The 17288-nt window shown below is 48.5% G+C and overlaps 2 protein-coding genes and 1 long non-coding RNA gene across 14 annotated transcripts in view; 2 read left to right on the top strand and 1 right to left on the bottom strand.

The window, feature by feature from the left end:
- Positions 1-4585, top strand: part of Rnf213 (ring finger protein 213) — a 96252-nt gene extending 91667 nt beyond the window's left edge. For all 7 annotated transcript variants that reach the window (XM_029545940.1, XM_029545939.1, XM_029545943.1 and 4 more), the window contains 5 exons: positions 582-659; positions 1375-1569; positions 2117-2206; positions 2297-2475; positions 4057-4585. In XM_029545940.1, coding sequence (XP_029401800.1) covers positions 582-659; positions 1375-1569; positions 2117-2206; positions 2297-2475; positions 4057-4210 — 696 coding nt within the window. In that variant the 3' untranslated portion in view covers positions 4211-4585. The remainder of the gene's footprint in view (positions 1-581; positions 660-1374; positions 1570-2116; positions 2207-2296; positions 2476-4056) is intronic.
- Positions 1-9624, bottom strand: part of LOC115065357 — a 60526-nt gene extending 50902 nt beyond the window's left edge. Inside the window, exons 1-2 of the long non-coding RNA XR_003845140.1 lie at positions 9426-9624; positions 7108-7197 (exon numbers count right to left, since the gene is read on the bottom strand). This is a non-coding gene — a long non-coding RNA (uncharacterized LOC115065357). The remainder of the gene's footprint in view (positions 1-7107; positions 7198-9425) is intronic.
- A 115-nt stretch (positions 9625-9739) lies between these two features.
- Positions 9740-17288, top strand: part of Endov (endonuclease V) — a 21974-nt gene continuing 14425 nt past the window's right edge. For 2 of the 6 annotated variants that reach the window (XM_029546291.1, XM_029546294.1), the window contains exons 1-2: positions 9785-9852; positions 10178-10349. In XM_029546291.1, the coding sequence (XP_029402151.1) occupies positions 9797-9852; positions 10178-10349 (228 nt within the window). In that variant the 5' untranslated portion in view covers positions 9785-9796. Of the gene's footprint in view, positions 9988-10177; positions 10350-17288 lie in introns of all 6 variants that reach the window. The other 4 variants (XM_021213088.2, XM_029546295.1, XM_029546292.1 and 1 more) reach the window with 4 other exon arrangements.

The raw sequence follows: 17288 nt of genomic DNA on the forward strand, positions 1-17288 counted from the left end.
GCCTGTGGCTCCAGCTCAGGTTTCCAGTTACCTTAACTCAATTGTCTGCCTTCACACATAGGATTTCTGCCACCTATTGAACACAGTGTCAGAGCCACATTCTGTTCCTTCATCTGGACTGCTGGAGATCTTCCAGTCCACTTAAGTACATTGCATGTAGGTTTATTTATATCCATAGACATCCATAAGTTTATCATATAGCTTACAGTTAGGCTGTGATTTGGATCCCAAAGCCATTTCTGACTCCCTCTGACAGCCCTGCTATCTCCTGAAGTGACTCCCTTGGTGAATGAGCTATCCTCCTACACCTGGTCCTCCTGGTGCCCCTTGCACACTCAATGTGCTACAGTGTTCTCTACAGCAGGATCTCTGAAGCCACTGTGGCAAAGCTTCATTGTTGTGTCACTGTTTCTAAAGATGGCATCTTCAGAACAGACATCCTGGGGCAACACTTTGGGCTTTACCAGAAATGTTTTGAGTAGCTGGGTGCTGCTACTGAGTCACTGAGGGAAGATGTGTTTGCCATCTAGTGAAAATACCCACTGTGGATTTCATCTTTAAAACTTTATCTCTCACTTTAGGGAATACCTACCCTGGTATACAGACGGGACTGGAACTTTGAGCATCTCTTCATGGACATCAAGAACAAAATGGCACAGGTGCTCTTGATAGCCCTTGTCTCTTGCTGGGAGGCTCTATCTACTAAAGACAGCTCCAGCTGCATCACATTCACTGTGAACACTAGCGTCTGAGTGTCTTCATAAGAATCCTGAGACTCCTGTGAGTCCAGTGCTGTCCACAAAATAAAGCAGGACAGCAGATCACCAATTTCTTTTTAGCTGATTCTAAATATACTGGCATCTTGTGGGGCTTGTTTCTTGGTAATATATCACAGTTATATGTGCTGAGGCTAAACAGCCAAAGAACTTAATGTGTCCTTGCTCTTCCTAGCAATTCTGAGAGGAGTCTGAATGGCTGTGTCTTTTTTTTTTTTTAATTTATTATATGTAAGTACACTGTCTTCAGACACTCCAGAAGAGGGTATCAGATCTTGTTACGGATGGTTATGAGCCACCATGTGGTTGCTGGGATTTGAACTCCGGACCTTCGGAAGAGCAGTCGGGTGTTCTTACCCACTGAGCCATCTCACCAGCCTGGCTGTGTCTTCTTATAGTGTTGTTTTGAGCTTCTATAAGTTTGTCTATTTCTGTGGAGTCTGGAGTGCTGCATGCACTTAGTGCATACCAAGCGTCAGTCTAGTGCCTTCTGGAGAGCCTGTCCCAGCTCTAGCTTTAGCAGTGACAAAGCTAATCTCTTCTCAGTTGGTGAGAAATAAGCCCAACCCTAACCCCAACCTTACATTTTGTTCTCCAGAGCTCACTCCCTAATTCAGCCATCAGTGCTATCGGTGGACAGCTACAGTCCTATAGTGATGCCTGTGAAGCCCTGTCTATCATAGAAGTCACTCTGGGTTTCCTGAGCACAGCTGGTGGGGATCCTGGCATGGACTTGAATGTGTACATCGAAGAATTCCTACGGATGTGTGATCAGACAGCTCAGGTCTTAAAGGTAAGCACTAGTGCCAAGCCTAGTGATATACCAGTGCTCAGGAGGAAGAGGCAGGGAGATTGCAACTCCCAGACCAGCCTGGGCTATACAGTAAGTTCCATGCCATACTAGGCTTCTGAGTAAGACCATGTCTCAAAAGAAGGGGGGGTCCTGTTGGAAAGTGTTGCGTGGGAATCAGAATGACCCTTGCCAAAAGCTCCTGCTTACTTCCTAACTAATTCCACCATGCATTAATGTAGGAACTCCCCAAAGCAGGAAGAATCAAGAACATTCCTCACACAATCAGTCTGCACTGTACACCTTATACTTGGATCAGTAGACTGACACATGCTCTATGATGTCATCTAGGCAGGGCCCACCATCTGTGAGCACTGCAGACCTGTACAATGTGTGATGTCATGAAGAGACAAGCATAGGTCAGTTGAAATTGTGGTTAAGTGTCTCATGACAAGGGAACTTGAATGAGCTCAAGACAGAAATGGGGGAATGTGCCTATGGGGTGGCATTTAGATTCCGTGATGCACATGGATGACACTGTTTCTTTCAGGCCTTCAATAGATGTCAGCTGAGACACAGCATTGCTCTCTGGCAGTTCCTATCTGCACATAAGTCAGAACAGCGGCTGCGACTGAAGAAAGTAAGTCTCACCTTTGCTTTCCACTGTGGAGGTGGTGGCAGCAGCACTCTTCCCAGGCCTTATGTATCCCTTGTCCATCCTTCATTTCAGGAGCTATTTCAGGAAATTGATGTGAAATACAAAGAGGAGCTCAGCCCACAGCACAAAAGACTCCTCAGGACATTCCTGAATGAGGCAAGCCTAGAGGCCTTCCTCCTGGAGCTCCATGAGATGATTGTGCTCAAACTCAAGGGCCCCCAGGCTGAGAACAGCTTCAACCCCAATTGGAGGTACTGCGTGGTGCAGCTGCTGTCCCTTGCCGGTGGCTTCCCTAGGCAGCCCCGCCTTATCAGGGGCCCTTTTTCTGCTAACTTTCCATGCCTTTGGTACTTTGTAGATTTGGTTTGCTTTGGTTTTCAGTTTTTCAAGACAGAGTTTCTCTGTGTAACTCTGGCTGTCCTGGAACTCAAACTCACTCTGTAGATCTGCCGAGCCTCAAACTCAGAGATGTGCCTCTGCCTCTGCCGGGATTAAAGGTGTGCACCACCACAGCAGGCTCCTTTGGTTTGAGTTTCCTATTTAATTTTAATCCTTTATGATTAAAAGGAAAAAAAGTCAGAGATTAGGGAAATGGCCCATTAGGTAAGAGTGTGTGTTGTACAAATGTAGGGGCTTGTGTTTAGATCCCAGGCACCCACATCAAAACTTGAGTGTGGCTCCATATGTCTGTAACCTCAGCACTGGGTATATGGTGGGGACAGCTGGCAGATTCTGGGAACTCACTGGCCAGCTGACAAAAACAAAAGCAAGTTCCAGGATCCAGTAAGAACCTGTCTCAAAGAAATAAGATGCAAGGTGTAGAGTAAGACATAAAATGTCAGCCGGGTGTGGTGGTGCACGCCTTTAGTCCCAGCACTCAGGAGGCAGAGGCAGGCAGATTTCTGAGCTCCAGGGCAGCCTGATCTACAAAGTGAGTTCCAGGATAGCCAGGGCTACACAGAGAAACCCTGTCTCAAAAAACAAAAAAACAACTCAGGAGGCAGAGGCAGGTGGATTTCTGAGTTCAAGGCCAGTCTGGTCTACACTCAACAGCTGTTTGTGTATTGCACAATGGATTGCCTCTTGATAGTTTTTGTTTATTTGCTTATCTTACTTTTAATTTTTATTATATGTATTTGTGTGTTCTGCCTGCATATAAGCCTGTCAACATTTTAATGTCTGATCCCTGGAACTGGAGCTATAGAGATGGTGTAAGTCACCAGGTGGGTGCTAGGAATCATTCCCAAGCTCTGTGAAGAGTGGCCAGTGCTCATAACTCCCAAGTCATCTCTCCAGCCCTGTCTATTTGTCTCTATATTTGTCAGTCTGAAAAGCTCTTTGTACGGAAAGAAGCTAACCTTTCCTCAGTATTACAAGTGTTCTCGAGCTTTTAGTTTTATGAAGTAAACTCTGATAATTTTTCTTATAAAGCATCTACAGGGAAAAATAAAAGCAAGAATCTGCTTTATCATGTCCAATTTATAAAACAGTCCTCTGAAGCCAGGCAGTGGTGGTACACTAGGGAGGGAGAGGCAAGCAGATCTCTATGAGTTCAAGACCAGCCTAGTCTACAAGAGTGAGTTCCAGGACACCCAGGGATACACAGAGAAACAAAACAAAAACAAAACAAAAACAAAAAAAAAAAAAAAAAAAACCAACAGCTCTCGGGCATGGGCTTCCAGACCAGCACAGGAGCTCAGCCCTTGGCTGACCTAAGATTCTCAGCATGTCTGGTCTTGGCAAGCATCTTGGTCCCTCTTGAACCACAAAGCACAACCACTGGCTGGGCTGTTCTGTTTACAAAAACTCTCTCTTGTTCCTTAATTTCACAGCCTCAAGGACACTCTAATAAGTTATATGGAGACTAAAGACAGTGACATCCTTTCAGAAGTGGAGTCCCAGTTCCCTGAAGAAATACTCATGTCCAGCTGCATCTCAGTGTGGAAAATAGCTGCTACACGAAAATGGGACCGCCAATCAAGGTAGAGCAGCTCAGCCTTCAAACCCAGCTGGAAAGGACGGTCTTCTTCCCCTCCCCCCACAGCTCCCAGTACGGGCTGTGGCTTTTGTGTGAAGGAAAGTGTGGGCACAGACTGGATTCAAGGCCTACACGCACCCTACAATGTGATAGCTTTTTGAAAGCCAAGCTGTTTCTGGATCATGTGCCTATTCCAAAATTTCCTTAAGTATGATGAATGAGATTGTCATTCAACTGCCTCATGAACATTCCAGAAGGAACAAGAGAACTTCACTAAGGTCACACCCAATACTGATCCTTCTTAAGACTGACTGCCTCTAGCCGGGAGTGGTGGTGCACGCCTTTAATCCCAGCACTCGGGAGGCAGAGGCAGGCAGATTTCTGAGTTCGAGGACAGCCTGGTCTACAAAGTGAGTTCCAGGAGAGCCAGGGCTATACAGAGAAATCTTGTCTTGAAAAAACAAAACAAAACAAAACAACAACAAAAAAAGACTGTCTGCCTCTTACCTCAAATACCATGGCCACCACTTTACTGCACAGAGAGAAAAAACTCAGGGTAGTCAATTTTTTTATTCTTTTACTGATGCAAAAGGACCTCAATTTATTCTTTCTCCCAGTCCCTTAATTTCGAAGTAGTATACTCATATCTTCTGGTTTGCAAGATGCATGAAAATTGCCACACTATCCTAAGGAAATCCAAGGTGCTGATACAAGCTGTAAAGCCTCATGAGCAACCCACCATGTAAACCCACCACGAGCCACTGCCAAGCACTCACTGACAACACTGGACAGAGAGTGAAGAAGGATGAGTACACTGGTGAGCCGGAACTAGAGTAGGTTGTGAAATACTTGCCTACCATAATAGAGCCCTGGGTTCTCTCCCCAGCACTGCAAGTGGGAATAGGGACAGACAAAACACTTTCCAGTTCTCATGTCGTGAGATTTCAAATGAGGATGTGTTAATGTAAGCTCAGATCTGAGGTATTTGGGAGCTGGGAACATGGCAGAGCCCTTGTCTAGCATCTGTGGTGCCCTAAAGCCCAATTCCTAGCACTGTTAAAAAGAAAGGCATTAGGATCACAGTGGTGATCTTTTATTCTTAACTATGAGAGTACCTGTCCTCGGGTGTCTGCATCCCAGGATTTTGGGGGTACAGGGCTTAAAGAACTTGCCAACTTGGTCTTGGAGCTCCTGTGATCCATCAGAGGGCAGCTCAGTCCCACACTTCTTGCTGTAAGGCCCTTTCTGGCTTTGGACTAGACATTATTTGCTTTTTACTGTCATGAAGAACTTTTTATTATGATGCTGTATTTTGTATGCTCTGCTTTTAAAGTCGTAACTGTCTGTGTAGTATTACCCCTTGTGATGTACAAAATGCATGGATCTAACATTGGCAAAGTAAACTGCATCATGTTTATCATACCTATTTTAATAAACTTGAATTTCACAGCTAAGAGTCCTGTTTGGGCTGGGGAGATGGCTCGGTGACTAAGGGCACTTGCTGCTGAGCCTGACGCCTTGAGTTCAATCCTTGGGATCCACGTGGTAGAAGGAACGAACTGGTTCTCCAAGTTCTCCAAGCACTTGCATGTCCATGCACAAGTACACGCGCACACACAGTTTCTTTCGAATTGGTTTTGGTTTTCTGTGGCAGTGTTCCTGCTGTGGTATCCAGTAGGGTTCAGAACAAAGCCTGCTCTCTAGATGAGCACATGGGGTGATGCGGCCTCTTATTTATTTACGATAGAGACAGAACTGCTCAGAGTCTCCTGCCAGCCAGCAAATGAAGATGAGCTGACTTCAGTGAACTGGGCTGTGGGTAAGGAAGGCCCCTTAGGAACAGAAAACAAAGGCAGGGAAGCAAAGCCTTTCCTAAACCATTGTGAGACTTGATATTTGTTAGCTGAAATGGCCATGAGCTTCCACGAAAGCAGAGGCTCAGAGGGCTCAGCCAGGACACACTGTGACCCAAACCTGGGTGCCCAAAGTGTACCAGGTATGATCAGGAATCTCTCTCATGTGCTGTTGTGTGACCTCCTGGAGAGATGTGAGCAAACATCTAGTTACCCTAAACAATATGTTGGGGGGAAAAAAGACCACAGAAATGACTCCAAATAAGTCTAGCTTAGTTAGCTACAGGGCACAGGTGACTCAAAAGCTAAAATGCTCAACCCTGTTTCGGTAACATGTTATCAAAGCTACACCCTGGGGCTCCCTGGCCCATAAGTCTCTTCTCCCCCAGCTTATATAACCTTGGAGACAGTCGATAAGTCTTGGGGATTCTGGGCTTTCATGCCTAGTAAGTTGCTCCTGAGCCTTGCTTGCTCTGCCTCTTAGGAGCCAGTGCTTCAGTCAGGAGCAAATATCTCCACAGCAGATGGATCGTGTTGAAGGTCAGGCTGCAGAAGAACAACTGAACCTGGAGAGGTGATTGCTGGCCCCAGGAGAAAAGGCTCTGAGCTCAATACCAAGCAAGCAGCCACCAGCATCAATACTGCATTCTGCACGTCCGTTCCTGCTCCTTTAGTTTGCTACATAAACCTCGGCACAAGCATTCAGAATCTACATGCAACTGAACAATGAGCATGAGGCAAGCACCTTTCTCCTGAGAGCAATGCGAGCGACTCTCACCTCTGGCACTCTGGTATGACACACCCAGAATGTTTCAGAGCCACCTGGGGCAAGAGTGAGGAAGAGCAGGGGTGCAGCCTTACAGCAGCCCCATGCTCTGAGGCTCTTCCTGCTGTGCTTTCTTCCCACAGACACATACCAGTAGCAGCGTTCCTTTCAATCAACACTTCCTCCATAACCTCAGAGTCCACAACTTCTGTCCCATCTCCATTGGTATGAATGGCTCCCAAATACCAAACCCTGTCCACTTTCCAACAAAGCCAGGCTTGCTTACCTGCGTACGGATGTTGCCTCTCCTGTCTACAGGCGTGATGACTGCAGGCCAGACACTGCAGTTTCTTCCTCTGCAAAATGCCTTGCCGATCTGTATTAAAGTAACCCAGGGCAGATAAGCAGTAGCACAGCAGCTGGAGCACAGTGAGCTCTGGAAAAACTCAGTTGAACCTGCTGGCTTTCAAGGCCTGCCAGCTGTGTTGCAGGAAGCCTCTCCCAAACCACACGCTCTAGTTTGGTCTAATCTACTCTTATACTTTCCTCTTGAAATGTACATACGTGACATAGCTATATACTTCTCTGCCAATTGCTACCTTAACCTTAGCTGATGCTGTGAACACTCACTGCAGTCACCACACTCACCTGCACACTCACTGCACCACACTCACACACTCATCTGCACACTCACCAAACTCACCTGCACACTCATCACCCTCACACTCACTGCACTCACACACTCACCATGCTCACCACACTTACCCCACACCTCGCTCACACACACACATTCCCACCATGTTGGCATATTTATACCTTTGTTCCCTCTGCCCACAACATTCATATTCTTTCTTCTTTGTCCTTTGCATGGATGATGATGAATTCTAGTCATTTCCATCCCCGTTGCCTCCCTCATCCTCTTCCTCCCCTAATGAAACCACTCATCCTCCTACTTCCTCATGTCTTTTTGTTTGTTTGTTTTGGTTTTTTCGAGACACGGTTTCTCTGTGTAGCCCTGGCTGTCCTGGAACTCACTCTGTAGACCAGGCAGGCCTCGAACTCAGAAATCTGCCTGTCTCTGCCTCCTGAGTGCTGGGATTAAAGGCGTTGCACCACCACGCCCAGTACTTCCTTGTGTCTTGTGTGTGTGGTAACAGTGGCCACACCACTGAAGAAAGTGACAATCCATCCCACAGTAACCATTAAGTTCTAAAGTCCTTCAGGGAGCTGTGGGACAACTTTCAGGTCTCCCAAATCTCACACAGGCCATTCCCACTTCCAGTTCAAAGTCCTCTTCCCATATTTATTTATGATTTTTCCTCAAAATGGCACAGCACAGTTGTACATACTTTCCCATTTTCTTATTCTGGATTCAATGCCAGCATTTCCCAACTCAGAAGGAAGAGATCCCTGAGGAACTACTGGTCTAAGAAATAAAACATGAACCATCCATTTCTAATACCAGAGAAGGTACCTTAGATACACTTAAGTTTACCAGATCATAAAAAGCAAGAGGTCATAAACCCCAGTCCTTCCAGCTGGTACCTGCTTGCCTAGGCTCTTTTGTCTTAAGGGAGACAAACAAAAGGCTACAATCTAGAGCTGGAGAGCTGGTTCCGCAATTGCCAAATATGTGCTACTGTTTCAGAGGGCTCAAGTTCAATTCCTAGCACCCATGTCAAGAGGATCACAGACTCCTGTAACTTGAGCTCCAGGGGACTCTAAGTCTTCTGGTCTCTGTGGGCACCTGCATTTGTTACCAGACATACAAGAATAAAAATAAATCTCTAAGGAAAAAAAAACAAACTACAGTTTGCTGAGCTCATGTCATTGAGAGGGAGGGATACACATTAGGTAAGGCCCTGGATCCTAAACGGACAGGATGGGCATTTGGGGGAAGAGACCTATACTAGAAACAGAAAGATTGTTCCTCATTAAGTACTCACCCAGCAGCAAGCTAATGGGGCAGACTAATGCAATCAAGAATATAAAAACTACTGCTCTGCACCAAATCGTTGGGCATAGCCAGTTTTGGGTTTTGTTTTGGGTTGACAGCCTGTAGTGCCTAATCTTGTTTGTGGACTTGGCTATAACTGGAATGAACTAAAACCTAAGGGTCCACATACCTGCCCTATATCTAGGGCAGGCCTTCTGGTGGCAGCCTGTATAAAAAGACATGAAAGAAGGAAGCTTTTGTTTTTGCCTGCTTGCCATCGAGAGTGATGGCAAAATCCCCTTTATGTATTTTATATCGGTTCTCTTCCTCTAGAGAACCCTAACTAAAACACACACCCTGGTCTGCGGGATCCTTTGTTTTTGTTTTTTCGAAATGGGGTTTCTCCGTGTAGTCCTGGTTGTCTTAGAACTCAATTACTGTAAACCAGGCTGGCCTCGTATTCAGGCATCCACTTGCCTCAAACGCTGGGATTAATGGAGTGCGCCACCACGCCAAGGACCCTCGACTTCACTGGTTTTTGAGCTGCCATTTCTCACAATCGGTACAACTGAAGTATCTACGCTGCAGAGGTGTCTCAAGTTTACAGAGAGGTTTTCTGCTCCGCAAGCGCGTGCTCATAGGCAATGTGTCGATGTGCGGACCCGAACCTGGCAGTAGCGGAACCGCGTTACCCCAGGGCTCAGGGCTCAAGGCTCCGTGTGAGCGAGGGATGCAACTGCAGGCCAATCTTTCCAGAGCGGGGCCGAGGCTGCCGGGGAGGGGACTGGAGGCGCCAGGTAAGGCGCGGAGCTGGGCTTGCGTCTCCCAATCCCGAAGACCAACCCACCTACGCGACAGGGGACGCCGCGGTCTGAGAGAGTCGCGCGGGCAGAACCCAGAGCTCGCCGCCCAGCACTGCTGTGACAGCGGCCCCTGGCGGCGGCGACATCAACTGGAGCGGAGGGACGCGCCGGCGAAGCCTAACGGCTCGGCGCGGGCGCTCCGGAAGTGACGTGCTCAAAGCGTCGAGGCGTTAACCATGGCTCACGCGCCCGCAGAACGGCCGCCAGAGGAAACCCTGTCGCTCTGGAAAGGGTAATGGGGTCGGCGTCGTGCGTTAGCCAAGGGGGTGGCCTTCTCCAGTGACCTTCTGACCTCACAGCCCCTGTGGCGGCTGGGAAACGGACCCTCGGTGCTGCGGCACAGGCCTGCTCCGGGCCGCCGGCTGCCGTAAGTTGCAGTCAGCCTTTGTGGGCGTGGTCCTCGCTTCCGGTACCGGGCCTTCCCATCGCCGAGCGCTTTTCCTTCTCAGTGTGACTTGATGGACGAAAAGGAGAGAGGGTGGGCTGGGAGCGGGGACGCCCCGAGGTCGCGCTCTTCCCATGGGCCCTGAGCCCGTTTGATGTTCGTGTCCTATTAGGGAACAAGCCCGGCTGAAAGCGCGCGTGGTGGATCGGGACACGGAGGCCTGGCAGCGGGACCCCAGCTTCTCGGGCCTGCAGAAGGTCGGGGGCGTGGACGTGTCCTTCGTGAAAGGGGACAGTGTCCGGGCCTGTGCTTCCTTGGTAGTGCTGAGCTACCCAGAGCTCAAGGTAACCCGGGTGGGATGTCGCGCCCGGTGCAGTTCGATCGTAGGCGAAGTTTTATAAAATTTACTTTTTTTTTAATACTCCCACCCCGTGTTTTTTTTTTTTTTTTTTTTTTTTAATAATTTTTCTTTGGATGCTAGGAAGCCGACTCAGGCCCTCGAATGTGTTAGGCAAGGGACTGATACACTTCCACCCCATTTGTAGAATGTAATGGATAGGTTGGAATGCCTTTGAAGAAAAGTTTTAAAAAGCAAAGAGCTGAGGAAATATGGGCACCTGGATACATGTGGTGTACATAAACTCCCACAGGTCTACATATATCTACACAAATGGCGAATTAGAGGGGGGTTTTAAAAGGATCGACAGACAATTCCAGGTCTGGTTGTTGTGTTTCTGATCAGATGGAAGGGACTTGGAAGCCCAGGGACCTTAAAATTCTGAGGGGAAAAGGCATTCCAATGGAAAGGCATCGTGAGACACAAGAGCCCAGGAACCACAGAGCTCTGAGAGGAAGCCTCAGCCCTGCTCTCTCTCCACTTCTCTTCCTTGCTTCTTTTCTTCTTGGCTTCCTCTGACAGCAGAGCCCCACCAAGCAGGAAGTCTTATGAAAGAGGGAAGACTCCAGGAGGAGGAGGGGCTAATCCAGGGACGGCTGCCCTCTGCGCTCGGGAGTGGACAGCAGGAAGCTGGACAAAGGGGCAGTGCTTTTATAGGATTTCTGAGGGGGCAGAACTTCTCAGGGCAGCGATTTCCAGAGTGAGGATCTGTGGATTTTCAAGTCCTGAGCTTGGGGTGGGCTCAGGGATCAGTGGGTTTTTCTACCTCCTTTTCCCTGTATTAGGGCCATGAATTAGGGTGGCAAGTCCTTCCTGGTGGCAGCCAGCTTTTGCCGAGGCGCCATCTCTGAAGCTGCTGGGGAAGCCCGAGAGGACCTGGTGCTGCCGCTATGAACAGCTCCGGTAGTGGTGCTTCATCAAGGCTGTAGGCTGGGGCCTGAAAGATGGTCTCACCACCGTGGACAGCTCCTCATGACAGCAGTAGGCTGAGGCAGGAAAGGTGATGCCACCATGGACAGCTCCTGAGAGCAGCTCCTGCTGAGAAGGGAGAGGAGGTGCACCACCCTGGACAGCTCCTGTGATGGCTGTGGGTTGAGATGTCATGGTGCCTCCATGTTGACGGGAGCTACCATTTTGGACATTTTACTACTGCAGGTGTAGCCTGGGTCGGGAAGGAGGGGCTTTCCGCAGCCTTGATGGCTTTTGTGCACCTCTCAGGGACTACAGTTGTCATCTTGGTTGCTCATGCCAGTGGCACACAGCGCACACCACAGGTTTCACAAACAGAATGCCTCTGCCTTCCCAGACCTCCTGCTTTCTCTTGTCTCACAGCAGTGCCATTTTTAAAGTTATTCTTAATTTTTTGAGCTGACGTAAAAAATTATATTTTTGAGCCAGTTGTTGCACACACCTTTAATCCCAGGAATTGGAAGGCAGAGACAGGTGGATTTCTGAGAGTTCAAAGCTAGCCTGGCCCACAAAGTGATTTCCAGGACAGACAGAGCTACACAGAGAAACCCTGTCTTGAAAAAAACAAAAGAAACTTTTTTTCACATGTGTTTATTATTCTACTTCGTTCATGTTCTCCCCTGCACAGATTCCACGGTCTTCCTCCCAGTCCCATGTCTTCCACCTCTTCAGGACTTCCCCTCTGCCCTTTGCACATAGGCCACAGTCACCCCTTCTTCCCCTTCTGTAGGCTGCTTTCCTGTTTCTTCACAGGCCCCCCTGCCTCAAGGGTTGTTCTTTGTCTCTCTCCATGGAAAAGAGGGCAGTGTTTGATGCCAGGTGTGGTGGTGCACACCTTTAATCCCAGCACTTGGGAGGCAGAGGCAGGCGGATTTCTGAGTTCGAGGCCAGCCTGATCTACAGAGTGAGTTCCAGGACAGCCAGAACTACTTTTCTAAAACGATATGGACGTTGATGGATTAGACCTTTGTCTTAGTTTTGGCATCTCGTGCTGTTTGTTCCAGGACAGCCAGAACTACACAGAGAAACCCTGCCTCGGAAAAAAAAAAAAAAAAATCCTGGCTTGGTGTGGCACACCTTTAACCCCACCATCTTGGAGGCAGAGACTCTCTGAGTTTGAGGCCAGTCTGGTCTGCAAAGAGTTCCAGGACAGCCAGGGCTACACAGAGAAGCCCTGTCTTGAAGAAAAAAAAAAAAAAAAGGGCAGTGTTTGTACAAAACAGGTGTGATCCAATCACGGGCCCTTTAAAACTTCCTGCTTGGCATGGCACCACACACCTCTGTAATTATGGCACTTGAGAGCTACAGCAGAAAGAGCGAAACTCAATCCCAGCCTGGGCTACATGCAACCCTGTCTTAAAACAACAGCAAAAAACCTTGATGCCCTTCCCATGATCTTTGGTCAATAAAGTTCATACTTGTTAATGTGACTTAGAGGCCTCTTGGACTCTATTGTCGCCTTCCTCCACTGCCTTCAGCACTTCCTAAACGCTATTCTTCAGAGCTTTAAATCCTTCAATGGGTCTGGTGGCCTTTCTTTGTAGGCACACCTCTCCTAGAGTGGTCCTCACCTGTCTGGCTTCTACTTCCTGTAGAGCCCAGGTTAGACATTACTTACTCTAGTGAGCCTCCTTTATCCCACAAGATCAGAGCTGTCTTTCAGCATCCTTTTCCAGTCTCTGTGGTCAGATAGAGCAAACTGCCTCCAGCTGAGTCACTTGTACATGAGTATTTCTCACAGCTGTGAAAACTGGAAGGTCCAAGATCAGATATTAGGACAAGATTGTGAGGTTCTGAGACTTTCGGATACAGACAAGACCTTCTCTGGGTTCTGCTGGTTCTATTGTTGTGGTGTAGTCACCAGAGAAGACTGCTCAGACATGGGCTTAAGCTAATAGAAAATATTAGCTGGGTGGCCTCTACACTGGATGTTTGAGATCACAGTGTAGCACTGAGCCTTTCTCAGCATGAGCTTTTAAGCACAAAGCCATGTTCTTGGTTGATATACTTCAGTTAACAAGAATAGTCAGAAGTGGAGCTACAGAAGTTAAAAGGCAAGATTAGTTCATTTTGAAACTTTCCTAAAACGATATGGACATTGATGGATTAGACCTTTGTCTTAGTTTTGGCATCTCGTGCTGTTTGTATCCTGAGTTGTGCAGCCTAAATAGTGTTGTCTTCATGGATTCAGCTGTGCTAAGGTCTGGGGGCCAGTTGCACTTCCTGTGTCCTCACAAATGCTACCCACTTCTTAGTACAATCACCTCGTATGTTAAAAATGTCAGCATATGAGTTGGAAGACCATAGCAACCCTAACCCTCTCCTTTGTCATATCAAAATGAGCTTAACCTGTCTCTCTCTCCAGAGTGTAGATCCTGATGCCAGGAATCATGACTTGCCCTTGTATGTGTAAGACACTGAGATCCTCTCTACATAGATTATGTGCATGCATGAACAGTCAGCCTGTGGTTTCTCTAGTCAGCAGCTCAGCAAGCCTTTGCTGCACCCCAGATCTAGCATTTCCCATCACTACTCCTCCAAAAGCAGCGCATTCTTCCTGCCTCTGTGGCTTTGTGCCCTGCCCAGAAGGCCCCCTTAAGTTCCAGTTCAACACAAAAGGCCTCCTGTGCTCAGAGGTAGGTATGTGATAGGAAGTAGCGCTCATGTTTTTATGGGTCCCTGGATAGTCTCTGATAATGTAGTGGGTAAGGGAAGAGAGCAGCACTAGTGGCTCTGTGGACCCCGTGCCTACCTCACTCCCCACACTGCCCTTGCTCCTCTGTTTTCTTCCAACCTAGTGAGAAGGGTTGTCCTAGTTAGTTTCTGATGTCATCTTGACACAATCTAGTGTCACCTTGAAAGAGGGAGGGAAGGGTCAATAGGATGGCCTCAGATTGACTTTGTGGCCATGTCTGTGAGAGATTATTTGATTGGTTGTTGAGATGAGAGCGCCCAGCTCCCTCTGGGCATCAGTGTCCCTAGGCAGGAAGGCCTGGGCTGTATAGCTCAGTGAGTAGTGTTGTTCCATGGTTTTGCCTCAGTTCCTGCTTGAGTTCCCACTGTCTTAGTGGTGGACTGTGACTTGAAGGTGTAAGTTGGCATGAACCCATTTCTCCCCAAGTTGCTTCCAGCCTGAGTGTTTTATCACAGCAACAGATAGGTAACTAGAATAGGATGGTATTAATGCCAACTGTTAAGAGTCATATAGGTAGGTCTTGTGGTGGTGCACACAAGGACAGCTACTGCTACACACAGAAACCTTGTCTTTAAAAAAAAAAAAAAAAAGCCAGGCTTGGTGGCGCATGCCTTTAATCCCAGCACTCGGGAGGCAGAGGCAGGCGGATTTCTGAGTTCGAGGCCAGCTTGGTCTACAAAGTGAGTTCCAGGACAACCAGGGCTATACAGAGAAATGCTGTCTCAAAAACAAAAACAAAAACAAAAACAACAACAGCCGGGCATGGTGGCGCACGCTTTAATCCCAGCACTTGGGACGCTTTAATCCCAGCACTTGGGAGGCAGAGGCAGGTGGATTTCTGAGTTCAAGGCCAGCCTGGTCTACAAAGTGAATTCCAGGACAGCCAGAGCTATAGAGAGAAACCCTGTCTCCAAAAACTCACACAAAAAAATAGAACAACAAACAAACAAACAAACAAACAAAAACAGTTGTACAGAAAGCAACTGGCACAGATTGCCATCCTCCAACTTTTCCCCCCCGTGCAGCCTCAAACACCCTGGCTTCTGGCTTTAAGCCCTATTGAGTTCAATTTAGTGTGCCTGCTGTCAATAACATTTCTCATCCATGTGAACCTCCCGGGCAGTGATCCATCTTTCCCCCTCACTGAGGGTTCTTGAGGGCGGTGGTATGCCACAGTTGTGTTGCAGCCTGGCACTGAGAGGAGCAGCCGTGCCTGCTCGTTCAGTTAGCATTTGCTTCTTGTAGTCCTTAAGTCAGGCAAGAGTTGTGGAAGAGTGTGGCCCATTGGTTCCCAGTTGCCCAACTGGGGCTCACTTGGGAGTGTGTTTAGAGACCCAGGTTGCATAGGCAGGCCTCTAAAGGATGTAGATCCATGGTCACCAAAGCACGTGAGTTACTTACACGTGACAGGAACCATGCAGAGGTGCGGCTGCAGGTGTGTATGACTGTTTGCTTGCTCACGACCCAGCAGACCAGAAAGCAGAGGCACGGGATGCCAGTGCTTAGTGCTCTCTCCTTGACTTTAGCCCTGGACCCAGCCCATGGAGTGGTGCCGCCCACGCTCAGGCTGGATCTTTCCTCTTGAGTTGAGCCTCTCTAAAAATGTTCTCACAGACATACCCAGAGGTATGTCTCTTTTAAAAGTTATCTTATGTGTATTTTGTCTACTTGTATGTCTGTGCACTGTGTACATTCCTGATGTCCATGGAGACCAGGAGAGGATGTTTGATTTCCTGAAACAATAGTTATAGACAGTTGCAGTTGTCAGCCTCCATGTCGATACCGGGAATTGAACCCAGGTCCTGTGGAAGAGCATCCAGTGCTCTTAACCATTAAGCTATCTCTCCAACCCCTCTTAAGAAACCAAAGTGTTACCACCAGGATACTGCAAGCCCCGCCTAGCCATGTGACCCTTGACCTGTGTTGCCAGGACCATGACCTTCTATCCCACAATCCACTTGGCTCAGTTCCCGCCCTCACTGGTGTGACGTCATTTTCTGTATAAGAGAGGAAGCCAACCCCTCCTCTCTCTCTCTCTCTCCTCTTCCCTACCCTTCTACCTGCTTCGCCGCGCCCCCCCCCCAGCCCCGCATAATAAACCTCTCCCACGTGGATCACCTTGGCCTGGTCTGCTGCTTGGTTTATCTGCCCAAAATATAAAATTGGTGCTGGAAACCCGGGAATGATTGATCAAGCAGAAAAAAACAGCAGCCACACCAGCGCCTGGTGTGCCTGAGGGGCACGCAATGGACACAGTGGCAGGTACCGAACACAGCATCCACGGTAAGATCCCCACTGCCTTGTCTTGTAGCCTGTGCGCAGCCCGGCTCCAGCGTCTCAGCGGCTCGGCTCGCAACTTCCCCTTCCCCTCTCTGAGCCAGAACTCTTGGTGGCCTTATATACTAGCACCTAAGCGGTTGCTTGAGAAATGACCGGGACTCATGCAAAGGCCAGGGGGGAAGGAGAACAACTGTCCACCGTTCTTACCATGTGACCTGCGCAGTCCTGGGTCACAGAAACCTTAAACTAAGTCAGCTGTGCCATTCCCACGTACCTTATAGGCCAGGCTTCCACAATCCCATTTTACCGGTTTGCAAAAACCTCTCGCACAGACACCGGCATACTATCTGCAGGGCCTGTCGGCGGGGAGTAGCCTCCAGTTCATGGAACAGAACCTGGCCAGCTCTGCCCAGGGACTAAGAGGCTAGACCCAGCCGATATAGCAGAGACACCGCCCATGATCTCCATACAGGCCCCCAGCGGGTTGGGCCCCCAGCGCGTCGGGCCCCCAGCGCTGTCGGAAGCTGCTCTTTCTGTATAGGCCCCCAGCGGGTCGGTTAAAATTCCTGGCCAGGGTGGAGCACTTCACACAGTAAGTCCGGGACTTACTGGGTAGCCACTAGAGGTCCTCGTGATGACTTGGGTACTCTAGCTAGGCTGATTTCCTTTTTGGTTTCTGAGTTGTTTCTCTGGGACACCAGTAAGAACACCAGGAACCTCCAGAGCATGGGCAACCACGTGTCTTCAGAGAAAANGTTGAGTCATTACATCAAAATTGATATCTTTTTGCAATAAAGTCTGGACTCAGTACTCACTAGATAATGGTTNTCAATGGCCAATTAATGGCACCTTAGACCCAGTTGTTTTAAGGGATCTTAATACATACTGCCAGCAAACCGGTAAATGGGAAGAGGTTACCTATGCAAAATCTTTCATCTATCT

The sequence above is a fragment of the Mus pahari genome, chromosome 14 (genome assembly GCF_900095145.1).
Source record: "Mus pahari chromosome 14, PAHARI_EIJ_v1.1, whole genome shotgun sequence".
In the NCBI taxonomy this organism is placed as follows: Eukaryota; Metazoa; Chordata; class Mammalia; order Rodentia; family Muridae; genus Mus; species Mus pahari.